This window comes from Nannobrachium achirus, assembly GCF_963921795.1.
Source record: "Nannobrachium achirus genome assembly, chromosome: 4".
In the NCBI taxonomy this organism is placed as follows: domain Eukaryota; kingdom Metazoa; phylum Chordata; class Actinopteri; order Myctophiformes; family Myctophidae; genus Nannobrachium; species Nannobrachium achirus.
Genome location: NC_137813.1, coordinates 64,996,108 through 65,014,491, shown reverse-complemented (window position 1 = coordinate 65,014,491; position 18,384 = coordinate 64,996,108). Strand labels below are relative to the sequence as shown.

The following is an 18,384-nucleotide window of genomic DNA, read 5'->3' as shown; positions in this document are numbered from 1 at the left end:
TGTATCACTCCGCTGAAGTGCAAGCGACCATCCCCCTCCACCCCACGGCTCGGGGCTCCGGGGGCTGGGGTCGCACAACCAGCAGCAGCAGATCCACGGCAGTGGTGTCAGTTCAGAAAAAGCTAAGGTATGGCAACATGACTGGTGTCTTTCACGTGCGCCCTTGCGCGCGTGAAAGACACCAGTCATGTTGCCATACCTTAGCAACAGGCACGATGAAAAGTACATTTTATTATTTCCCCTTGTAGCCAAGGTATGGCAGCTGCCATAGCTTGCCATACCCAATTGACGCCTCTGATCCACGGAAGGAAAGTTTCGACAACAAACTTTAGTTAGAATTAGGATTACAACCTACCCGCGTTGGTGACCAGCGCCCACGGTGGTCGTGATGATGATGATGATGATGATGAAGAAGAGAAAAAGATCCCTGTAGCCGTTGGCTTTGAAGAGAAACATTATTCCATTTCTTGGTGCCGTTGGTCGCGAAGAACCGGGTCAAAAAGTGGATCAAGAGCCTCCTGATATCCCGATATGGACTCGGAGACCCCCGCCGTCCCTGAGAGTGATACCCCCGCCCCGTGTTGAATCGATCCCCGCACGGCACACTGGACACACATCTCCACCGCAGCAGAGACCACCAGACGTAGCCTACAGAGGCAGAGACTAACTGGACGATTTGGCCGACGAAGAATGGCTTCCGCGTAGAGACCCGTTGGAGAACAGAGGCCATGATTCTACTGTCGAAAGTGGTAAGACATAAATCCAGTGCATGCATGTATACTGTATGTGAAAGATCGCTTCAGGCTTTCTTTCCATCGCATCCTCGCATCCGCGAGGAAGCCTGGTTTGAGTGACAAGCCTCGAGCCTAGTCTGAGTGATCTCTATTGCGAATAAACCAGTGGGATCTGGTCTAGAGCCCGCCTACTGCATCCGGCTATTTACACGTACACATACATGCAAGAAATGTTTCCGTATCCGGACCGGATCCGTAACTTGATCCAAGCATAGAGTTAGGATCCAAGTGCATGCATTTGTTTTTGTCGCTACACAGGACACACGTGGAGTTCCTATCACGCGCGTGCACATACCGCGTGTAGTGTACGGTACCGTGCACTGCACAGCTACTAGGATTATTTGATGGGAATTTAGGATTTATTGGCTTAGTTTGTGTGTGCGTGCGTACGATGCGTGTGTGTGTGAGAGAGGGAGAGGTTTCTTTTTACGTGTGGTGCACGTGCGGTACACGCGCGTGCACGTACTATGCACGTATGGTGGACGCCCCGCAACCACCTCGCTATGTCGTCGTCATCATCATCATCATCATCATCAGTAGCCTTTCAGTTCAATTCAAAGGAGCTTTATTGGCATGAGAAAACATACGTTTACATTGCCAAAGCAAGTGTTACAAATAAAAACTGTTGAAAATGGGGAACATATATACAGTTGGAGGGAGTACAGCTTTGTGTAAACAGAGCTATGTTGCATTGTGACATTTTATATTATACATACAGGGTATAAAGGGCATTTCACTGTGACAGTAAATGCATGGTAACTATTTACTATATCTGCATTTTATGTATTACATATGAACTTATTGTAAGTCATTTGCTAAATGTCAAAATTGTAAATTGATTTGTTTACATATAAACCTTTTGATAATTTCCTGGCTATGATTTTAGATGATGAGTCGACGATGATGAGCCTACTTCTTCATTGCCACATCGTAGTCGTCCAAGGACAAGGATAGGTAAAGAACAAAAAGCTTTTTTCTGTAAAGCAGACTTAGCACCAGACACATGCTCACATAGACATCAAAGGGGGCTGGAGCCCCTGCCCTTTTATCCATCTGTAAAAAGTGCCCTCTCCAGACCATGAATGCTGTTTTTACATAATTACTATATATATATTTTTATATATATATTTGTGTGGTAAGCAGTGAAGTGCATAGAATGTTAGAGAATTTCTAAACAGCCTTTTGATGAAAATATTAGGCCCCCAACCTCCACCCATTCTGCTGTGACGCGTTGTGAGCTTGGAGGTGTACTATTTTTCATGTATTTTATAGTAATTATGTATTTGTATAACTTACAGATCGACCATAGGCTTGTGTACGTGGTAGGGGTGCAGAGTTCAGCAGACTCGGTGTAGCCCTTCCGGAGGAGCCTGGCTGTAGTGAAACAGAATGGAGCCCCAGGCCCTGTGCAGGCTGAATGAAAAGCTAGGTCATTCACTTGCGACCTTACAGCCCACCCCCCTGTAAAACTAGACAATCATTTGTACTGTACTTCAACCTAAAAAGTGTGAGATAAAGAGAACCCTGAAAGCTGAAGCAGGATTCAGGCTGAATCTCATGTCACTGTGTCAATGTTCTGCACTGCTCTACTGCTCTTACACACTAAAAGTGTGTAAAAAAACACTTTTTGTTTTTATTTTTTTTTAATTTGTTTGTAAACAACCACTGATCATAGGTGTGATGTTACTGAAGCCAACAATAAAAGGCTAAAGATAGATTTCTGCCTGAAAATGTCTTCTTCACAAAAATGCATTTTTCTCAGCTTTATGTTCTCAAAGAGCTGTTTTTTAGGCCATATTCAGCAGCTTCTAGCTAATGAATAGAACCCTGGGCCTATCATGCCCGTTCAGGGAGGTATCCAGCTTTGATACTTATCCCTGTGAACACTCTGTTCTGCTTGTATGCGTGGGCGTGCCTGCGTGTGTGCACACACACACACATATGGGAGTAGGTGTTTGATGTGGATTTCCCTCTTTTTGAATCGTTGTCATGACAATGACAGTGACATGGTGAATTCTCTGTTTCAACGTAGGAAATTGGTTTATAAAAAATACAAATAAAATGCATTGTTCTGTCATGCAGCAGCAAAAGAATATCTCATTCAGAATGCCTTGTAACCCTTGTATTAGAGCAGTGGTTCTCAACCTGTGGGTCGGGACCCCCAGGAGGGTCCCCAAATTATTTTGGGGGGTCCCCAGATGATTAACTTAATGTGCAACATTGTTTTCTCACTCAACAGTAAACAAACCAGCATGGAGTTTAAGTGTATAGAGGGTTTCTGCACATTTCTAAAGTGACAATTTAAGGACTTTTTAATACCTCTAAAATGACAAATTAAACATTGGTCAAATTGTCAAATATTAGAGGCAGCAATTGTGAAAATAGCCGATCTACATGCTCACAACGCCTCGCGTTGCGAGGCGTTGTGAGCATGTAGATCTGCTATTTTCACAATAGAACTGTTATTTAAAATGTAAAGCCTCAACTCTTAGTGCTCGTCAGGGTTGGGGGGTCCCCAGTTAAAATATGATTATTTTGGGGGTGGTGGCCTGAAAAGGTTGAGGATCAATGTACTAGAGAGTTCTGCTAATGCGGGGTCAGAAACAGCGCCGCGGTCATGTGTAACTCGAAATGTCACTTTGCCCTCATAGACTCCAGTGCATTCTCTAAACTTCGGGTTCACCCTTTGTCACTATTATTCACCAATAGATGTGTAGGTATAGAAGACCTCTCCAATAAAGAGCTCTGACTTCCGGTGATAATCACCGCATTTGAAATACCGTAGGCTACAGCAGCCTACTTTACTGTAACCTCTATAATGTACTATAACCTACTGTATTAATCGTGGAGTATCGTTTGAATTCTATGTATTCTATATATAGCCTATATTGGCAATGAGGGAGTAGAGTTGTAGTCCAGAAAAAAAAAAACGCCCCCCTAAGATCCAATATACCCTATTCACTGCCCGCCCACGCACGCGCACTCAGCAAATTTCTCAGCAACTTCCTGGTGCTGACGTTAGCTTTGAAGGGTAAAATAACACAGACATTGCTGGACTTAAAGCCAACACATCATTATTTCGATCGATAAAGTAAATTATAATGCTTTGTGCCTTTTACTATCTTGTGTTTTGATCATGCTAGCCGTGTTTTATACTGTACTATTCTGAAATTGCATTAAATTTGTGATTTCTGTGTTAACTCTTTTAGTAGGGTTTTCCCCTGCAACCGTGACGTCAGCACCAGGAAGTTGCGTAACGTGAATTTGGTCAGTTGATCCTCACCGTTACAGGCTCGATGGCATTTCCTGTTCCGGTTCGTTGACCCATACCGTAGCTTCATTTGATCATTCAGGATGACGTCCAGACTATTAGTCATTGTAAACTTAATCAGCACACTAAAATATGTATCTTAACTCTCCTACTGCCAGATTATTTATTTATTTATTGGGTCTGGTGCCATCAAAAAGCGGCTTACCTTTGCGACGTTATAGTAGATAGACAGACAGACATTTATTTATTTACTTTTATTTTTTTTGGTTGTGCAATAGTGCACTTTGGTCTGCCAGGCAGCAGAGGGCGGCGTCATGCGAGAATGAATGTGAATTTGCCTGTTATGTGTTGAAGAAGAAGAAGACCAGTCACTGGCCACAGAGCCTTACAGCCAGAGGAAATCAACAAGGAAGTGAATTGTTCTCCGTTGATGTTAACGCATAATGGATTTTTTAGACCATCACCGCGGAAAATGTGTTTACAGTAGGCGGCCGCGCGACCCCTCATCAGCTTACAGTCATCAGACGAACGAACCGAACGAGCGCCGTATTGGCGGAGAGGTCTTGCGAAATCGGGCGAACGTGAACGTTCAAAGCGTTGGGAGAGTTAAAACAATTATAGGTTAGAATAATAAGCAACTTGGTAACACACATTCTGCACAAGAGGCAGCCTGGCCGTCTCCCTCTGCCTGCGACTGCAGGCGGCTACAAACGATAACATTAGGCAGTGATACTTCAAAATAAAATGCCCCAAAAAACCATTTCAGCTCAACTTTAAACTTCTTTGTTCTGGAGATAGAACAACTGTCCCATAACACAAATCATAATTCCAAGTAAAACAAATAGCAAATGATGAATTATAAAAATGTATGATTTAACTCTTATACTGCTTTGAACGTTCCTGTTCGCCCCAATCCTCCAGAGACCTCTGCGCCAATACGGCCGTTCGTTCGTTTGATGTTTTTTATGGATTATGATAAAAGACGTCCTTGCGCAACTTTTCAATGTATAATTGGTCGTCGGGTCGTTTTGAGGACAGCCGGAAACCGCGTCATAAAAAAAAAGTAAACAGACTGTCCTGGCTCCGCCTGCCTCTGCTAGCCTTGAGGGATTATATTGTTTTTTGCATCGGACTGTTAGTAGAGACAGAGAGAGAGAGACACGTTGGTAAAAGCGATCATTTTGTCGGAAATCAGTTGTTTTATAGTATTAGTAGTATTGTAATTGTAGTAGGTAGTAATTAGTATTTAGCAGTACTAGAATATTGAGATGTATTAGGACAAGTAGTAGGCCCTGCTCAGCCTCAGCTTGTTTGTATCACTCCGCTGAAGCGCAAGCGACCATCCCCCTCCACCCCACGGCTCGGGGCTCCGGGGGCTGGGGTCGCACAACCAGCAGCAGCAGATCCACGGCAGTGGTGTCAGTTCAGAAAAAGCTAAGGTATGGCAACATGACTGGTGTCTTTCACGTGCGCCCTTGCGCGCGTGAAAGACACCAGTCATGTTGCCATACCTTAGCAACAGGCACGATGAAAAGTACATTTTATTATTTCCCCTTGTAGCCAAGGTATGGCAGCTGCCATAGCTTGCCATACCCAATTGACGCCTCTGATCCACGGAAGGAAAGTTTCGTCAACAAACTTTAGTTAGAATTAGGATTACAACCTACCCGCGTTGGTGACCAGCGCCCACGGTGGTCGTGATGATGATGATGATGATGATGAAGAAGAGAAAAAGATCCCTGTAGCCGTTGGCTTTGAAGAGAAACATTATTCCATTTCTTGGTGCCGTTGGTCGCGAAGAACCGGGTCAAAAAGTGGATCAAGAGCCTCCTGATATCCCGATATGGACTCGGAGACCCCCGCCGTCCCTGAGAGTGATACCCCCGCCCCGTGTTGAATCGATCCCCGCACGGCACACTGGACACACATCTCCACCGCAGCAGAGACCACCAGACGTAGCCTACAGAGGCAGAGACTAACTGGACGATTTGGCCGACGAAGAATGGCTTCCGCGTAGAGACCCCTTGGAGAACAGAGGCCATGATTCTACTGTCGAAAGTGGTAAGACGTAAATCCAGTGCATGCATGTATACTGTATGTGAAAGATCGCTTCAGGCTTTCTTTCCATCGCATCCTCGCATCCGCGAGGAAGCCTGGTTTGAGTGACAAGCCTCAAGCCTAGTCTGAGTGATCTCTATTGCGAATAAACCAGTGGGATCCGGTCTAGAGCCCGCCTACTGCATCCGGCTATTTACACGTACACATACATGCAAGAAATGTTTCCGTATCCGGACCGGATCCGTAACTTGATCCAAGCATAGAGTTAGGATCCAAGTGCATGCATTTGTTTTTGTCGCTACACAGGACACACGTGGAGTTCCTATCACGCGCGTGCACGTACCGCGTGTAGTGTACGGTACCGTGCACTGCACAGCTACTAGGATTATTTGATGGGAATTTAGGATTTATTGGCTTAGTTTGTGTGTGCGTGCGTACGATGCGTGTGTGTGTGAGAGAGGGAGAGGTTTCTTTTTACGTGTGGTGCACGTGCGGTACACGCGCGTGCACGTACTATGCACGTATGGTGGACGCCCCGCAACCACCTCGCTATGTCGTCGTCATCATCATCATCATCATCATCATAAGTAGCCTTTCAGTTCAATTCAAAGGAGCTTTATTGGCATGAGAAAACATACGTTTACATTGCCAAAGCAAGTGTTACAAATAAGAACTGTTGAAAATGGGGAACATATATACAGTTGGAGGGAGTACAGCTTTGTGTAAACAGAGCTATGTTGCATTGTGACATTTTATATTATACATACAGGGTATAAAGGGCATTTCACTGTGACAATAAATGCATGGTAACTATTTACTATATCTGCATTTTATGTATTACATATGAACTTATTGTAAGTCATTTGCTAAATGTCAAAATTGTAAATTGATTTGTTTACATATAAACCTTTTGATAATTTCCTGGCTATGATTTTAGATGATGAGTCGACGATGATGAGCCTCCTTCTTCATTGCCACATCGTAGTCGTCCAAGGACAAGGATAGGTAAAGAACAAAAAGCTTTTTTCTGTAAAGCAGACTTAGCACCAGACACATGCTCACATAGACATCAAAGGGGGCTGGAGCCCCTGCCCTTTTATCCATCTGTAAAAAGTGCCCTCTCCAGACCATGAATGCTGTTTTTACATAATTACTATATATATATTTTTATATATATATTTGTGTGGTAAGCAGTGAAGTGCATAGCATGTTAGAGAATTTCTAAACAGCCTTTTGATGAAAATATTAGGCCCCCAACCTCCACCCATTCTGCTGTGACGCGTTGTGAGCTTGGAGGTGTACTATTTTTCATGTATTTTATAGTAATTATGTATTTGTATAATTTACAGATCGACCATAGGCTTGTGTACGTGGTAGGGGTGCAGAGTTCAGCAGACTCGGTGTAGCCCTTCCGGAGGAGCCTGGCTGTAGTGAAACAGAATGGAGCCCCAGGCCCTGTGCAGGCTGAATGAAAAGCTAGGTCATTCACTTGCGACCTTACAGCCCACCCCCCTGTAAAACTAGACAATCATTTGTACTGTACTCATGGACGGATTAACCCCCGCGAGGGCCCCTGGCCGATAATTTTTTAGGGGCCCCCCAAAAAAAAAAAAAAAAAAAATTTTTTTTTTTTTTCAATTTTTTTTTTTTTTCCAAATATTTTTGAATTGGGGGGGGGGGGGGGGGGGGGGGTGGCAAAGGTCAGGCCAAAGGTGGTACTGCAACTGAAAATGCTCTGAGAGCCATTCAAAAATGAGAGGCTCTCTATTCAGGAGTGGTAATTTAGCCTCAAACCTTTTGAAAAACGTTTTTGGGACATAAACAATATGACATAAATACTTTTTAAATGCATGGTGTATCACCTTTAAGCCATGATGATCATCTGTGGACCAAGAAAGCACCTGTAGACAACAGAGGAGGGGCCCACACATTTGATTTTTGCTTAAAATATACATTTAATTTTTGTAAATTGTCATTGACCACGCAGGCCAGTTCCCCCAAGGGCCCCTGAGAGCCAAGGGCCCCTGGCAACGGCCCCACCGGCCCAATGGTTAATACAGCCCTGACTGTACTTCAACCTAAAAAGTGTGAGATAAAGAGAACCCTGAAAGCTGAAGCAGGATTCAGGCTGAATCTCATGTCACTGTGTCAATGTTCTGCACTGCTCTTACTGCTCTTACACACTAAAAGTGTGTAAAAAAACACTTTTTCTTGTTTTTATTTTTTTGAATTTGTTTGTAAACAACCACTGATCATAGGTGTGATGTTACTGAAGCCAACAATAAAAGGCTAAAGAGAGATTTCTGCCTGAAAATGTCTTCTTCACAAAAATGCATTTTTCTCAGCTTTATGTTCTCAAAGAGCTGTTTTTTAGGCCATATTCAGCAGCTTCTAGCTAATGAATAGAACATGATAAAAACACGAAATCTTTTTCTGTTGCAAAGTAGACATTCTATTCTTCGTTGCCATATAATTGTTGTCTTTATAGTCAAAGCCAATTTTCTCCAGTAGGCCTTCAAAGATGAGCGACAATTCTCAAATTTAGCTGGCAGTGGATGGAGCTTTTTGTTAGATTCTGTGGCAGTAAGAGAGTTAATGTACAGAATAAAATGCCAGAATAACAAATAATCAATTATAACAAATAATCAATTTTATTAACAAAGTTTCATTGCTTTTTCACTTCTTCACAAGTTTTGAACAACTTTGCTGTTTTTTAACCTCTTTCCATTTGTCAGATATATCTCATCTGTCCTAAAATCTTTTGCCATAATGCTTCTGAGGGTACCTGCCCACCACTTCGGAGTCTGGGGGTTTGAATACACTGTGGTGCATCTACACAAACAGAATTGACCAGTGTTAGGGAGGGAAGCCGGACGGGGAGGGTGATATTAGTCCTACTAGGTGGCACCTGTTAGCAGGGAGTGTTGGGCAGATGAAGTAGAAAGGAGAGAGCCTCATAACCCCCCTAGTCACTGTGTCACATCTTGTGCGAGCGCAGGCAGCGCACATGAGTCAAGGTGGCTTCTGCCTGGGTTCTGTACATAATATGGTGCTTGAAGCTGCTGACCTGCATGTGCGAGTTTTTCCAGTAGCCACAGAAAGGTTAAACATTGCCCTTGTCAATCATAGTTCTTAACAGCCCAACTAGGGCTTGGACACATAGGGCAAAGGCATCAAGGGCATGACCATCTCTGGGACGTAAAGGGGGGAGAGCCATTATGGTTTTCAGATCCTTGAGTGCCAACTAACGTGGCTGCGGACATAACGATCATCAAGGGTTTTCAAGGCTTCTGTGAATGGCTGTTGGCCATAGGAGTAGACTAAAGCTAGGCATCTGGCCTGGTCCACCTTGAACGGTCAAGAAGAATGTGACTCTTTCTTCAGATTCAAGTAGGTTGTTCAGTGCCAATCACATCATCCATCCTGTATTCTACTTCCGTCCTCTCTAGTGAAGTCAGGAAATGTAGAGGCTACGACTGGCATGTGGCTGGGGGGGGGGGGGGGGGGGGTCCTCAAGAACGGTGCGCTGCAATGTGATGCTACCATTCCATGAACAAGGAAGTGGTGTCGCTTTGCGGGGATGAGTCCTCAAGAACGGTGCGCTGCAATGTGAAACTACCGTTCCATGAACAAGGAAGTGGTGTCGCTTCTTCTGGGATGAAAATAACGGATCAAGGATTGATCCGCAACGTCACTATTAAGATCCCATGGAGGCGCCAGTAACGTTACTGTGGTGCGATGATTACAGACAGCGTTACGTTGTGATGTTTCAAAGACAGTCAGCACACACTGCTTTGGTTGTGTATTGTTGTTCTGTCAATCGGATTGCAGTGTGAATCCGCTCTCAGAGGCATGGAGGAATGGGAAACTCATGGATGAGAAGACATGAGCTTGGGTTGGATGGTGTGAGGGAACCAGTTGGTTGACCTGGTTGCAATCTGATCAGGTGGGCTAGGGTTGGTTTCTGCAGATTGGTGCAATTTGGTGATCCAGAACCCAGTGTCACTAGGTTCTGGATTGCGGTTCATCAGGGTGTTCAACTTCCTCTTCCAAGTGCTCAGAATCCTCTTCCTCCTCCTCATCTCCTTCATGGTCTTCCTTATGTGTCCGTTCTGTGCTTGTACCTCGGTTTTCATTGAGAACTTCAAAGCCATCTTGCTGGAGTTTGCGTCGCATTATCTCTACCTTTCGTTCGCCGCTTTCCACTGATTCATCGAGTAACCGATATATGCCTGCCTTAATATAGCATTCAAAGTGTCTCTTCCACTGAACCAGCATATCTTTAAGTCTGTCATTATGAAAGTGCTTTTTCATCCGTTCGACTTCTTCACAAGTCTTGGTCATTTCAAGAGCAAGATCAGTATACTCATTCTCTTCAAGTTTTGCATTTTCAATTCTTATTTTAAGTTGGGCTTCTTTTGTCATAACGTGTTCAAGTTGTCTGTACAGTAAAAGTTCCTGTGTGTTTTTGAAACTGAAAACTAAGTTTTCATTCAGCAAGGCACCCCAAAGGTTGTGAATGGTGCTGTTAAATTCAGAAAGTGTCGTTCCTTTTAACTGTGATGCTTTTGAGAGGATCATGTTCTTTAGTTCTTGCATGTTCTCACTATAACCTGGGTTTGGAGGAGCCATGGGTGGACTGCCTTCCGACAGGTGGGAAATGTATTTCACATCTTTCTCCACATCAAATGCAATGACATCACTGAAGCACTCTGCATCAAACCCTTCCTCTTTGGCAGCTATCTTGGTCATCTCATCAAGCTTTTCTTGTAGGCATCTCTTTCCCACCTTGTTTTTTTCACAAGCTGCAATATCTGCAATATTATGGTGGACGAAGACACAACTTGGAGACAGTTTAACCTGCTTCATTCTCATGAAGGCTTGAACAGCAATATGAAGGACATCTTGCATCTCAGATGGATTCTCTCCAAAGATGTTGAGCAAAGTCATGTTTGCCAGGCCAATGACAAATGTTGCCAATTCATTGTCATGGGAGTAAGTGTCCTGCCCAGCCAGGTCAGGAGCACGCAGTCCTTCAGTGTCCACAACCAGGACATAGTCAAACTTAACTTCTTTCTGGATCTCCTCTGACACTTTCACTAGCTGCATGAAGGCCCCTCTAGTGCACCTGCCAGCACTCACTGCAAACTGCAATCCAAACATTGCATTCAGCATTGTAGATTTCCCACTGCTCTGGGTGCCTAAAACTGACAAAACAAAAACTCTCTTGTCTCCAAGTGTCTTGATGACCTCATCTAGAACACTAGTGATCCATGTTAAAGGCATGTGAGCTGCATCTCCATCCATCAGTTCCATTGGGTGACCTGCTATCATAAGCTCTGCAGCCAGCTTAGGGTAATGACACCAGTTTCCTCTCTTTCTAACAGAGGCATTGGCTTCATAGAGTTGTCCTATTTCTCTCAAGATGTGCTCAAATCCAACAGTTGATGACTGCAGTTCATCTGAAATTTGCTTCAACTCATTTTGCTTCTTCATCAACACATCTGAGTTGTCATGATTCGTTTTCAAAGCCAAGACCTCAGACCACTTAGCATCATATGCCTGGTTGACTTCAGAAAGTTTATCTGTGAAACAATCATCCAGATAGAATACAATCCATTTTAGGAAGTAGAGTTTTTCATTCAATTCCAGAGACTGCAGGTTTTCAATAAACATCTGCATCAGTTTACTGGGTGGTTTGTCACGTTGTTCCTGTCTTTTCTGCTTCAGTTCCTTTTCTTTTTTACGTTTGCCCTTCTTTCCTTTGAGGCGGAAGAGGTCTTTCTTTATTTTACACCACTCGTGCCACAATTGGCCTTGACAGGGTAGAAATGTGGCTTTGATCTCTGAAAGCTCTTTTCCTTTAAGCAAATCCAGAATCTGCTGAGCAGCAAATTTTCCTTTTTGGCATGCAGGGTCTTCTTCATCTGTTTTGATTCCAGGGACCTTTACCATGCTTTCAAGTAGGATGGATTCTTTTGATGTTGACAAAATGTTTCTAATGATTAGTTTCAATTCTTTAGCCACATCTGACTGACTTCTATATTTCACACCCATTACATACTTTCCTGGCTTTATCTCTTTCGTAACAGAGTCCTTATCAGCAAGGAGACAAATGAAAGGTTTTGGATCATTCAGAAGGTCTGACCTTTCCGTCAGAGTAGGTAATAGGACAACATTGACTGAAGCTGCATCCATCAGTATTTTACGTTGTTTTTCATGGGTCAGAGCATCTCCATGAAGATTACAGAAGGCTACACAATCAGGGAAAGCATCATTGTCTCTACCAGCAGGACAGTACCAGGCAATCTCTGCCATACCATCTATCAGGCAGTGAGATTTGGTGGCACCTGGACAATCCCTATGAAAGAACGTGCTGTGACGGTCATTGATAAAGGTATTCATCAGCTGAGATTTAGATGAAGGCACTGAGCCAAATCTGAAAAATGACACCATAGGTGTCTTAGCTTGACACAGAGGCATATTCTTACTTGTGATGGCACCTGAATCATCAGTTACCTTCCATGTTTTTCTTATTTGCCTAAATGTCCACAAAGGGCATTGGATATCCTTTGTGTATGGATCAGGCACAAGCAAAGGTAACGCATACTGACACTGCGATAGTTTGGTAATCATGTTCTGCCTGAGAAAGCTATCTGAGCAGTGAAACACAGCCATCTGAACGTCCATTGGGTGAACATGAGACGGATTAATGCTTTTATCAGTGTCATAAACTGGAATGTACCTGGCTCTATGGTCTAGCATCAACAACTTCTGAAGGAATATACGAGCTAAGTCTCTCTCAGTTATCTCATGGTGCTTCTTTAAGGCAGGACCTATTTCCAGAAAGTCAGCAGTTGTCAACTTATCTAGATAGTTGTCTTTGAGGTTAAGTCTGCAAAGCAGTTCATCAAAGTCTCTTTGGCGTTGCTGCTCTGGGTTGATCTTCTCTGAATTCTTCACAGAATGCGCTCCGTTGTCAGCCTTTAAAATGAGCAAGCAAGCATATGTTACAAGAACTTGGTAAAACGATCACATAGAGAGCAAAACATCCTGAAGATCTTGTGTCAAGACTCAGCACACTTGACTTACCTGTTCTTGCTGCTCCCCACCACCTTCACCGATGGAACCTATGTATATAAATAAAAAAATACAAATTAATCATATAGGGCTACAGTAAGAATCTCAATTCTGCATTTTATAATTTGTTATAGCTCAAAGTCAATGTGATAAAGTGTTGAGATGTTCAGTTATCACATATGTACTCGTAATGGGTGCTGCCATGTAATGGCCTCATGAAAAGGCATCACATTCAGCCACACAACCACAGGCAAACCCTGCAAACTGCTGTAAACACACTTCCATAAACAAATCAACCCATTCAATCTATAGACTGTACACATATTACTGTCACAATACTCATCATAGACTGTCTCACAATACAATACCAGTAAGACTCCCTAAATCGGGTTATAAGCAAAAATGTGTCAACAATTTGGCCTCATGGTGGCGCTAGAAGGGGGCCATGTGAGAAATGAGTTTGGCATGGATCGGGGCAATGGTGGAGGAGATGTGAGTAGGGGAAAAGTGTGACGTGACTGACAGACTGACAGACTGACAGACTGACAGACTGACTGACTGACGGACTGATGGACAGACTGACAGCTGGTGGAGGTTTTGATAGTAACTGCGACCTGACGGTCACAACAATACAATACACACTATACTGTCAATACACAATACGCACTATAGACTGTAGCTTTGACTATACAATAAAGTGAAGAGGTCAAACATTGGTTGTCACTTCACTCAATGTTTCACACTGTTCACTACCAGTAAGACTTCCTAATCGGGAGATAAGCGACCGTCAGGTCACAGTATACACAAAGAGGCCTGTAAGTGGCATTGGTTCCACCCACAAGGTTGATGAGTAAAGCCAAATAAAGTTTCGGCCAATCAGAGGAGGAGGGGGGGGGGGGGGGGGTCAAAGTTAAACCAATTAAGGTGAAGGACTCTTAATGAAGTTATTTGACACCACCCACGAGTGTGTACGACAAACAGTTAATGAGTAAAGCCAAATAAAGTTTGGGCCAATCCCTATTGGCCCAAACCCAAACCAAGCACTATTTGGTGGCGGTGGCAGGGGGTCCCTGGGGGTCCGTGGAGGTCCGGGGGTCCTGAAGGTTGTGGTTTGGCATGTAAGGAGTGTGTGTAGAAAATGTCACATGGATAGGGGCAGCAATGGTGGAGATATGAGTAGGGCAAAAGTGTAACGTGACGTGACGTGACGTGACGTGACGTGACAGACAGACAGACAGACTGACTGACGGACGGACTGACAGACAGCCGGTGGAGGTTTTGATAGTAAATGCGACCTGACGGTCACAATAACATACACACTATCGACTGTTACTGTCTGTTACTGTCTGTTCTTTCCCCTTATATGCTGCTCACCAGTTTCAGCTGGTTTGCTGATAGGTGCCACAGCCAATTCACTGGTAACTGCTCGACTGATAGGTGTTGGATCTGGTTCACGGGTAGGTGTTGTAGCTAGTTCACTGGTAACTGTCTCACGGATAGGTGTTGTAGCTGGTCCACGTTTTCTTTTCTTTTTTGTTCCTTTGCGTTTTAACCAGCCCCAACAGAGTGTAGTAGTCTTGGTAGATGGAGAGGTAGGGTGATGAGAAGACCGGGTTGCTGAGCTTGAAGCTGCATCTTTCAAACCAGGGACACACAGAGACAACTGATTTATTATGAATGTCTGGCTAAACATTCACCTCCATTGTTGGCTAAAAGAGGCCTAGCCTACTGTGCTTGTGAATCTGGATAGATAGGAATATGTACAATTGACTAGCCGACCCAAACAATTAAAGTCTCAACAATGTTATTGTTCTCAATCTCCTCTATGGCAATGAATGCTGGAGCCTGAAACGAAACCCACCCTTCAGAAGTTTAGCTACACCAGAATTTTGCATATGCAGTAGGCCTACCAAGAAAATAGCAGGCAGGAAAATGCTATAGGCATCAAGAACTGCCAGCCAGCAAATTGGTGCTGTGGGAACCAACAATGTCCCACGCTAATGTATGTATTCAAGAAAGATGCAGGAGGGTAAAGTACCAACGAGCTGGCCAGATGTATGGAGAACCGGGATGCCTGGAAGAGATGATGGAGGGCTCGTCTGAGGACAACCTAGAGAGAGCGAGAGAGAGAGAGAGAGAGAGAGAGAGAGAGAGAGAGAGAGAGAGAGAGAGAGAGAGAGAGAGAGAGAGAGAGAACCAGTCGAAAAAAATTGTTAGCAGTCAGTGACTTAACATTGCTGTGCCTGTGTGTAGGAATATCCCTTATTATGATTGCTAGATTGGAATTAATTAAATAAGTCAGTAACTGAAGGCAGTCATTTGTGGAGCACTTGATTTGCCTTGATTGCGATCAGGGACGTGCAGAGAATGTTAGAGAGGCAGGGGCTGAAATTTCTATAAGGGCCTTTTGCTATTTTCGGTACTTAATACCACAGTAAACTAAGCATAATCAAGTGAAAACTGGAGACGTGGCGTACGCTATGGATTTCTACACGTCAGCATAAGATGCTAAATTCTCAAGTTCAGGAGAGTTTGGGCAAGGCAATCCTCTTGAATACTGCCAGGTAGGTATGGCATGGAAAGAGGACATTTGCATTTCTTTAATCATAGTGAAAACTGCATTCATAGTCTGGAGAGGGCAATTTCTACAGCCTGTATAAGGCCAGGGGCTCAAGCCCCTTTTGATTTCTATATGTGCACCTGCCTGATCGCGACACACACACACACGCACGCACGCACGCACGCACGCACACACGCATAGGCGCACACACAGTTTTAATATAGCATTACATTGTACCCATATCTATCCTCTCTTCACCTCTACCTTTGCATATCTCTGGAAAATACTTCTTCCGTAGATCTTTCCGGTTGATCTTCTCCAGAACGTTCCCCATGATCTGAGGTGCATGATCACTGGTGTAGGCCTGCTTGATCAGCCGGGCAGTCGCCAACCTATCAGCTGCCTCCAGATCACTCCATGGGATTGGTCTGAGGCCTTCAAGGTTCCCCGGGTGTTGCAGGCGGCCCTTGAAAGCGGAAAACTGAGGCTTTCCCAGCGCCTCCAGAGCATTCAAGATACACTCCTCAAGTTCCATGGTTGAGTCCTGGTACGGAGAATGTGAACATCTCAGCTTCATTCAATTAATGCTTTGGGTGTGAAGAGACCAGTGGTGGAAGGTAACTAAGTGCATGCACTCAAGTAGTGTACTTAAAGGGGTATTTCAAAAAAACTTTTCGTCATTTTATTGTCTACCCAGAACAGTTTTTGAATTTCTTCATTCAGTATATTTGATATTCATTTCCCCCCATTTTCCCCCTTCCAGGACCTTCCTATACAAACCCATTATAACTTCAAACTCCATTTTAACCATGATAGATTCAATGAAAACAACTGTCCTTTTTTTCTGGTGACTCCTGACACCCTCCGAATACGTGAGCAGGCCGTGTTTTTTTCATTTGTGTTTTATAATCTTTTATTGTATTTAATAATTTTCATTTTCCCAAAAAATGTATAGAAATCAATGAAAAATCGTAAAAACACGGCCTGCTCTCGTATTCGGAGGGTGTCAGGAGTCACCAGAAAAAAATACAGGTGTTTTAATTGAATCTGTCAAGGTGAAAATGGAGTTTGAAGTTATAATGGGTTTGTATAGGAAGGTCCTGGAAGGGGAAAATGGGGGGAAATGAATATCAAATATCTAAATACTAAATGAAAACCCTGTCAAAAAAGTTTTTTTTAAAGTGAAATATCCCTTTCACCCCTTTTTTGTCGCATTCCTAAGACAAAAAAATGTATTGCATAAATGTACCCCCATTGATTCCGGATGGAGACCCAAATGCATTTGGGTCCCCATCCGGAATCAATGGGGTAAATTTACTAAAATCATGTTTTTGCCTTGGGAATGTGACAAATAAAATAAACAAATATTATTGAACCTACCGGTACATGGCATGAAGTCTACATGGCGTGAGTAATTAATAGAAAACTAGAAGAAGTGCTCTTCCGAGCACAGGTCTCCACCAGCCACGCGTCCTGGTGGTGGTATAATAGGCCAATGTAAAAAGGGTGGCATGTGTTCTTCACCAATCTTAGACCTTTCATGGCGCCACCATGAGGCTGATTTGAACATTTTTTAGTGTCATTTCTTCCTTGGCCTTTTGCGAATGTGCGTGCACAATTTCATTACAATTGCACGCTGTGTTTGATTTGAGGCATTTTGTTTGAAACGGATCAATCCTGCAAAGTTTGGAGGCCAATCTTAACCAATCAGGATGGAATATTTAATACAGGACAGATCCGTCTTGATCATATGACTGTAGAGATACTGTGTACTGATTTGTGTTCATTTTGGGTAAAATTTGAAGGAGTAATATCCAAAAATGTGTCTTACATAAGTCGGCCTCCAGGTGGCGCTATAAAAGGCTGATGTGAAAAATGCAAGGAAAGGGTGTTTCCTTGGCCTATAGGGAGTTCGCTTACAGAGTTTGAAACTGATCAGTGAAGTTATAGGTAAAACCACGAATTGGCCTGTTATAGCGCCACCATGAGGCTGATTTTCAATCATTTGAAGTGGCATTTCTTCCTCATCCTAGTGGGAATGTGTGTACGCGATTTCATGTTAATTGCACTCTGCGTTTGTGATTTGAGGCATTTTGTCCAAAACGGACCAATCTTACAAACTTTGAAAGCCAATCTCAGCCAATCAGGATAGAATATGGACAATCAGAGAGATCCATGTCGATCACATGACTGTAGAGATATTGTCTACCGATTTGCGTGATCTTTGGACAAAATCTGTAGGAGTACTGGCCAAAAGGTAGTTTTGCACAAATTGGCCTCCTGGTGGCGCTAGAACAGGCCCATGTGAAAAATGTGGGGCAGAGGTTCTGAATTGGCATCCAGGGAGTGCGCTTACAAAGTTAGAAACTGATCGGTGGAGTTATAGGTAAAACCACGAATGGGCCTGTTATAGCGCCACCATGAGGCTGATTTCAAAAAATTGAAGTGGCATTTCTTCCTCGGCCTAGTGGGAACCTGTGTGCGCGATTTCATGTTAATTGCACTCTGCATTTGTGATTTGAGGCATTTTTTCCAAAATGGACCAATCTTACAAATTTTGAAAGCCAATATCAGCCAATCAGGATGGAATATGGACAATCAGACAGATCCGTGCCGATCAC

General features: G+C 43.6%; 1 protein-coding gene across 1 annotated transcript; it reads right to left on the bottom strand.

Moving 5' to 3' along the window:
• Nucleotides 1–9,992: 9,992 nt before the first annotated feature.
• Nucleotides 9,993–16,298, bottom strand: LOC308283101 (interferon-induced very large GTPase 1-like; the record flags this gene model as incomplete). The annotated part of the gene is made up of 4 exons (XM_080723485.1): nt 9,993–10,281; nt 10,571–13,107; nt 13,216–13,253; nt 16,028–16,298. 4 exons carry the CDS (start codon nt 16,296–16,298, stop codon nt 9,993–9,995), a joined length of 3,135 nt encoding a protein of 1,044 aa, XP_080579611.1.
• Nucleotides 16,299–18,384: the final 2,086 nt, after the last annotated feature.